At 34.4% G+C, this 7473-nt stretch overlaps 1 protein-coding gene across 1 annotated transcript; it reads right to left on the bottom strand.

Annotated features, from left to right (window-relative positions):
* Positions 1-2087: 2087 nt before the first annotated feature.
* On the bottom strand, positions 2088-6219 carry LOC108467729 (protein LONGIFOLIA 1-like). Its single transcript, XM_017768481.2, has 4 exons — positions 5858-6219; positions 4482-5777; positions 4220-4412; positions 2088-2857 (listed from the first exon to the last, which is right to left on the bottom strand). Exons 1-4 carry the CDS (start codon positions 6008-6010, stop codon positions 2271-2273), a joined length of 2229 nt encoding a protein of 742 aa, XP_017623970.1. The 5' UTR covers positions 6011-6219; the 3' UTR covers positions 2088-2270.
* Between the last annotated feature and the right edge of the window lie 1254 nt (positions 6220-7473).

The raw sequence follows: 7473 nt of genomic DNA, 5'->3' as shown, positions 1-7473 counted from the left end.
GTGTGGAACAAAAAAGCAATGTTGCATTTATTGAAAAGTCATAAAAGGTGATAAAGATCCCTAGCTGTCTGATGAATAAATCTAAGAAACAAGCAAAATAAAATGCCCTCACAATCTTAGTAAAAGCATTCGTGGTCTTGATTTGGGAATTGGGACCAGCTATTTATGAGTTCCAATGGCTGATTTCCCTTTGTGAAAAACAGCCTCTACTTCCCCTAAACTCTTTTCATTACCCTCTCTTCTACACTTGTGGGTTAAAAAGATTAGAGATATTAAAAATAAAGTTAGAACCTTGAAAATGACATTATTAAAAGGGATAGTTTCAAGCTAAATATAAATAAATGAAAAAGTGTTACTGTCGGGGTAAGGTACCAATACTTCAAGTTTAATTTTATTTAAAATATAGATTTTAATATTCAACTGTATATTAGTACTGAAATTTTACTATATTATAATATAAATATTAAAATTTAAAAATATATATATTATAAATTTGGTTATGGGCAAAATTTCAGGTTATAAATATTAGAGACTAAACTTGAATCATATTGTAAACAAATATAATATTTTTATCTAAACTCATTTTTAAGTTTAATATTTTTTTAACTAAATCCTCGTGATTACCATGCAAGCTTTTGAGGTTGAATAAAAGTTTTTATTTTAAAAATACAAAAAGAAATTATAAAATTCTGGATTTTAAAAAGCAAGTGACCCATATGAGCTTTATCCCCCTCCCATTTATACGTAATTTCCTCAATAGTTTGGGTTCCTTTTGTTGCTCGACATTATCTTGTTCTACCTTTTGTTGAATATATATCTCTGAAATTGTAGGTTAAACTTTTAGCCGTGGGCGTGGCAAGATATGGGAGGTTGACACCATTGTCGCCTTTTTTAACCACAATTGGATACTATCATCGAAGTCATGGGGGTTTCCTTTTCTTTTCATGATTTTATTCTTTTTTTTTTCCTGTAATGAACTTAATTTAACCCAAGTCATTAGTGCAAATAAATAAAGCTAATGAAAGATGTCACTCTCTTTGGTCCCCCCCCCCCTCCCCATCTCTTTTCAAATTTGGTGATTGATTCTGAGCTAGTGTTCCTTTCCTTTTCCTTCTCTTTCCTTTGTTTTACCCCAATTCCAAAGATGATTAAAGCCGACGCCTTTGTTTCTTTCAAATTCAAAGCTTGTATGAGGTGGAGGGTGCAGTGTTGAAATTATACTGATGGTTGAACTCATCACATAATTGATTCAATAACTTAAATTGTTACATCAGTATTTAACATATTTTTAATAAAGAAAACATTTTTTTGAAAAATTAATAAATCATAAACAAATAATAATAGTAATATAAATATGCATTTTATAACAATAACATTGAAATTCTAAATCATTTTATCCTATTTTTTTCAGAACTCGATTATATAATTCTAGTTAAAACATTAAACTAATCAATTTTTATCTATTAGTCAAATTCCGACGTCGTGAAGGGTTAAAAAGATGAAATGACGGGGCAAAAGTGAGAAGGTAATGATGTAAGCAAATTGTGATTTGCAAGGTTGATATAAGCTTTTTCACTTGTCCAATACTTTTGGGCCACCACGGAAGCCGTAGTGAATATAGAAGGGCAGTCACCTTGGGCTCAGTGTCTCAATTGGGTTGGGCTATCTTGATTTTAAGTTTAAGACTTCAATTCTAGATGGGCTTTTCAACTATAACACAAGTCAACCAATTACTCTCAACTTTCTTTTTCAGACACCTAATTATAAAAAATTACAAAATGGTCATTCAATTCTAGTCTAATTTTGTTAACTTCTGTTAAGAGTGACAGTTCTAAAATAGGTATAATAACAAGTTTAGTGCATAATGTTTATACATAGTATCAATTTGGTCATGACTCTAAAAATATTAATCTTCAACATTGGTTCAATTTTGATCCTAATTTTAAAACAATGCCAAGCATTGATTTTTCTTTTAGAATTATGATCAAATTGACAATGTATAAATAGTAAGGGTTAAATTTTTTATTGTGTCAATTTCAGAGTTGTCACATCATCTTTCTGTCACAAAGAAAGACAAACATAATTAGTTGGATGATAATTTTGTAACTTTTTATAATTAAGTGTCTGGAAAGAGAAACTTCACCGTAGTTGGGTGACTTACTGTGTAATTTACCTAGAAAATAATATATATGATATTTGATGACCAACGACCCAATAAAGCCACAACGTGAAAGCCTACACCTATGATAAAAAGCAACAAAATTCAAGATTCAGAACACCAACTTCCTTCGACTTGTTGGGACTTCATTACTTTTTCCAGAAAAATCAATCAGATCTCGGATGGTTTCGACGATCAGGTCCTTAAATATTTGTCGTTCGATATAGAGGACTGCTTCAGACATCTCAATGGGGTAATCTCCCCAACCGTTAATGGCATCCCCTGCAAGGTCCTTTCTTAACACACCACAAATCACCTCAAACAAGTCATCTGCTGAGTCCCTCCTTCGAATCTTTTCAAATTCGGACCAAATTTGTTGCAGCGATGCCTCTCCTGACCATGGATATTTAAGCTTCCATGGCGGTAATTCTCCCTTTCCATTGAGAATTTCATTTATGGTGTCGAATATAAGCTTCCTTTGGAGTGTATACACTTTGGAGGTGTCTTTCCCTTTAAGGTTCTGCTGCTTCTCAAGCAACAGAAAGACGTCAGTATCATCAGGAAAGTAATTGGATGCTTTGAGGATATCGGAAATGTAGTTGAAATCACAATCGTCTGATTTATCTGATGATTTTGATTCAGCGGTTGACATGGCACTAGCAGGACTCCAAAGTTCATTTTCTGATTCAACAACTTGGTCTGAAAATTTAAAATCTCAAGTCGAATCACAAAATTCTCCATTCAACGTTGATTGAAGAAGGTAAAAGTATTGAATATATATACTTGCTTATTATAGTGTGGGTTGCTTCTAAAATGAGAAAAATCATTAACAAATATCAAAACTTTGTTTCAATGTACAACATCATATATGTACTTCGATTTTGTGCAATTTTATACATAAAATTTTAGTTTGATTTAATTTTCACAAGTCACTAACAACATTATCAAATTAACACCATTTTACATTGATGTATTGCATACATAAACAATTATATTAAACCAATATGAAAATATAAATATATATATATATGTATTTCTTTAAATGAGTACAATTGAATCAAAATCAAAGTTCCATGTACACATATGAATTATAATTCAAGTTTTTTTGTATAATTACAAAACTAAAATTTATGTATCAAAGTATATATTAAACCAAAATTAATATATAAATTAAATATTTATCTCTAATTGTAATTAACTTGACTTGATTTCATACCTTATTAAGAAGTTTTATGTTACAATCTAATAAATATATTACGACATATTTTAAATAATTTTATATTACTCACTTTGTCCTAGTACAATTGTCACAGTTGTTTTTTTTTTCAAAATTTTTAAACTTTGACATCAATTACTATATATATTTATATATTTAAAATTAACTCATTGAAAATCATTATAATATGTACTTTTTTCAAATTTTATGCATAATACTTTTTAAAGAATAATAGGTTAAAGTAAAAATATTTTACCATGTGATAAGTTGAATGGAGAAGAAAGAGTATTTAATTAAGTTAATCTCAAAAATTAATATTTTTATTTTTCCAAAACTTTTACTATTTAAAAAGCATATAAATCAAAATAAAATGGGGCCATAGAGAAACAAAGTCAATAAGGGTAGGGATTACGACATTAACAAAGGGCTAATACACTGACAGAAAACAGATGATTAAATGAATGTACGAAGGAAAAAGAGGACCAAATATGTCGTTGCCTTCACTCTCTTTCCAATATGGACTGTAGTCTTTTAACTTCAAACAAAATTAACAGAGGTGGGGACATTTCCACCACTTTCCAAGACTAGCATTAATGGGATGCTTTGTCAGGCAAAGTTTTACAGCGGTAAGTATATTCTTTTTCTCACTCAGGTAACTTTGGTTTGCAGTAAAAAAGGGAGGATGTTGAATTACTTTCCTGTTTACGACATCTCCATTCTTCTTCTTTCTTTTTGGTTATTCTAAAATTATTTGCTTTTAATGTGGTCTACCAAATTAATGAAACTGTATGAAATCTACACGTAGATAAAGAGATTTACGAATACTCGAAGATTTGTTCTCTTACCTTTGAAATCCATTCTTCGTTTCATCACAGGGGAAGGAGACGAATCATCTTTGTAAAAGGACGCGTCGAGTACCGAAACAGGACTCGGCTGCGACTCAGTTTGAGCTGCGTTCATCTTTGCTATGCTGTGAAGCAACTTATCACACCTTTCCAATAGGCTTCTCCCTTCCTTATATTCCTCCACCTTCGATTTCTGTGCATGCCATTAAAATAAATTAAGGTGATTAACTAACCATTTAGTTTAATAATTGAGCAATTTTACCTCAGCATCAGTTTGAGAAGATGAGCTAGCGCTACTTTCAGAAACAGTTGATGTTTCATCCTCCGCAGGGATAAATACTTTCTCAGCCGTTGATTTCCTGTTTCCCGCTGATCTATTCCCCTGATCTAGTTCGGTTCTTCTCACATTAACTCTAGCAGACTGAACCGGAGACATTCTTCTCTGTTCAACATTGCCATTCCCTCTCTGCGTTTCAATCCTCAAAGGCCTTCTGCTTGGACTCCTGATGCCACTTATTCTGATTTGGTTCCGTAAGTTCCTTCCAGTATCCGGTCGATCACGTCTTGGACTCGGCGGCGGGGGCTCCAGATTCGAGTTCCGGCGAGCTCCATTTTTTGATCTGTAAGCCGGAGGAGGTGAATCGTTGCTGCTTCTCCTGATTGGTGATGATCTTTCCGGTCTAATAACAACAATTGGAGATTGTTCATAAACAAAGCTCCTTTTATTCCTTTGGTTTGGAGGTTTCGTAGTATGTAAAAGGCCTTTAAGTTGCAAAGCTTCGAGGATTCGCTTAAGATTCTCGAGATCTTTCGACGGCTCGTTAATTCCTCGGAGCTTAAGCTCTTTCTCAATCTCTCCATTGATGGAAACTGTTTGCTTTGTCTTTGGAAAGAAATCAACTGAATTGTAACAACGTTTAGTTTGAACCGTTCCTCGAACCGGAGTTTTAACTGGTTCACGTCTCACAGTGCTTGAGCCTTCTGTTCCATTTCTTATTACTTCATCTTGCTCGGCACCATTTTTAGTTACCACATTGCTCGAAATCCCCCCATTTAAATGGAAAGTAATTCTATCTATAAAACGATACTGAAATAGATCTCTGCCTCTTGCTTCCGACGCGGATCTCCGGAGCTCCGCTCTTTTATTCGGTTCGGGATCTGAATCCCGTAACGGCGCCTCAAGCCCCATGAGCCTTGCGACTACGCTAGGTGAACGTCGTTGTTTGTCGATACCATCCACTCCGTCTTCTTCTCTATTGCTTTCGCATTGGTTGGAAGGTAGAATGGCGGTATTCGTAGGGATCTCTCGTGGCTTAAGGCTTCCAGTTGCATTGACCACGGCTCTGCTATCGAGAGAAAGCCTTGGAGCTTCTTTGGAGAATTTCCATGGCGAACTTGTGCCGTCTTCGTTGAATTCGAAAATTGGACGGCAGCGAGGTGACTTGTTCTGGCTCCCCATGGCAATGGAAGGTTCCGGTGACGGCAGCTTCTCTATTATTTTAGATATTGGTAGTGGTGACTCAACGTTCTTCTCTTGCTCCGATGTCATTTCTCTGGACTGAGAAAAAAAACAGTAAAATTACATTTCAGTAGAAGTCCACATGCACATCATAAATAGGGGGAAAAAAGGAAACCAACCGTCGTGGAAGGGAGGCGCTTAACAGTGTAAAGGCGTTTGCCGGCTAGAATGTGGTGACAATCAAAGATCTGAAAAAAACCAGCCATGCAACCCTTTTGTTTCTCATCTATTTTCTTCTCAATATTTTGCTCTTGCACTATCCCCGCCATCATTCAAAAAAATAAAAAAATCTCTGTTGGAACTCAACAATAATACCCCCTTCTCTTTCACTCAACTTTATATTTTCTTTGAATTACTATTTTTCCATTTCTCTCTTCATCTTTTGCAAGTTTCTTGCTGTCACTGTGTGGCTGAGTTTAACCGCAACACAACAATGCAGCCTTTATATTCATACTTCATTCTCCCGCTTTTATGGTCTTTAAAAGGGTGGACCACGTTAAGGAACAAAAAGAGCAGTGGTGTGGGGACAGATGGCATCTCTCGTCACTTGTACGCAACTTGACCTTTACTATAAATTCGAAGACGTAAAATTTTTATTTTTCAAATAAAATACAATATTAAATGGGTGTATGATAAGAAGTAACGACAAAATATAAATATTCAAAATATCTAATTTAACTCTTTTGTTTTGAAAGTACAAACTATTTAATCTAAAACTTATAAACCAAGAAAACAAAAATATTATAAACTGAAAATTTGCTCCAACATTAAACTTCTACCAACAAAAAAGTTTGTTGGCACTGTCACTGGACCCCGCAGCTTGGCCAATGCTTTCTCCTAACCTGTCATTCCTTTGAACGACTAACCACTACCTGTATTGCCTCCATTTTATGTCATGCTTATAACCAGTTTTGGCCCCCGAGATGATACGATTTAAAAATGCTAATAACCATAAAATAATTATTTCCCTTTGAAGGTGCATATGAATCATTTAAAAGCAAATGAATATGGATAAGAGGGTGAAGCCATTAACGTGAATCACGATAACGTACATTGTAATGACACCTGTAATGTACACATTTAACTTACAACGTAGATAAAAATATTTATGTGATATATTTGTTAAAAATTAAATATTATTTTGGTTAAAATGATGGACGATATTGTAGTAATTAAAGTGCAGTCCATGAGTAGTGGGAAACCAAAAAAAAAATGTCCAGTTTTCTAGTTTTCAGAATCCAACCATAACCTTGAGTAGACCAAAAATAAATAAAGATTAAAGAATAAAACATTCGCCACTAGCCACTAGCCACTAGCCACTAGCCACCGCCAGCCGGCTTGACATAATGGGTGGCTGCAGCACTACTAGACGTACAAGAAGCTGGCAGCAGTTGAGGATTATGGACTTTGATAACCTGGCACGTGGCGAACGTATGAACTGATTGGTTGCACCTTGGTAGAGGATGATACAGTAACTACAGTTCCAAAAGGAATCAAAGTGGATGGCCAGTTGCCACCTTTGAAAATGAAGGGCGTTAAGGAATCTGTTTCCTCCATTGGTTGTTGCACTTGCACCCTTTATTTTATGCCACTTAAAGATTCCTTTTTTTTCCTTCTTAAGAAGAAAATTTAAGAACTTACTTTAAACTTAAGATTATATCTCATCGAATTTGAGTTTTAACAGTAACGAAATCACTAATGCCTCAATCAACAACTAGTTGATTTTCATGAAAAT

The sequence above is a fragment of the Gossypium arboreum genome, chromosome 8 (assembly GCF_025698485.1).
Source record: "Gossypium arboreum isolate Shixiya-1 chromosome 8, ASM2569848v2, whole genome shotgun sequence".
Classification (NCBI taxonomy): Eukaryota; Viridiplantae; Streptophyta; class Magnoliopsida; order Malvales; family Malvaceae; genus Gossypium; species Gossypium arboreum.
This window is presented reverse-complemented; position numbering and strand designations above follow the sequence as displayed.

What these genes read in the sequence shown, in the direction of transcription:
- LOC108467729 (XM_017768481.2), bottom strand. Translation starts at nt 6,010, where the DNA reads ATGATGGCGGGGATAGTGCAAGAGCAAAATATTGAGAAGAAAATAGAT. An exon ending in AGCGCCTCCCTTCCACGACG is followed by an intron (nt 5,778 to 5,857) that starts GTTGGTTTCCTT and finishes TTTTTTTCTCAG; the next exon opens with TCCAGAGAAATGACATCGGA. An exon ending in CTTCTCAAACTGATGCTGAG is followed by an intron (nt 4,413 to 4,481) that starts GTAAAATTGCTC and finishes TGGCATGCACAG; the next exon opens with AAATCGAAGGTGGAGGAATA.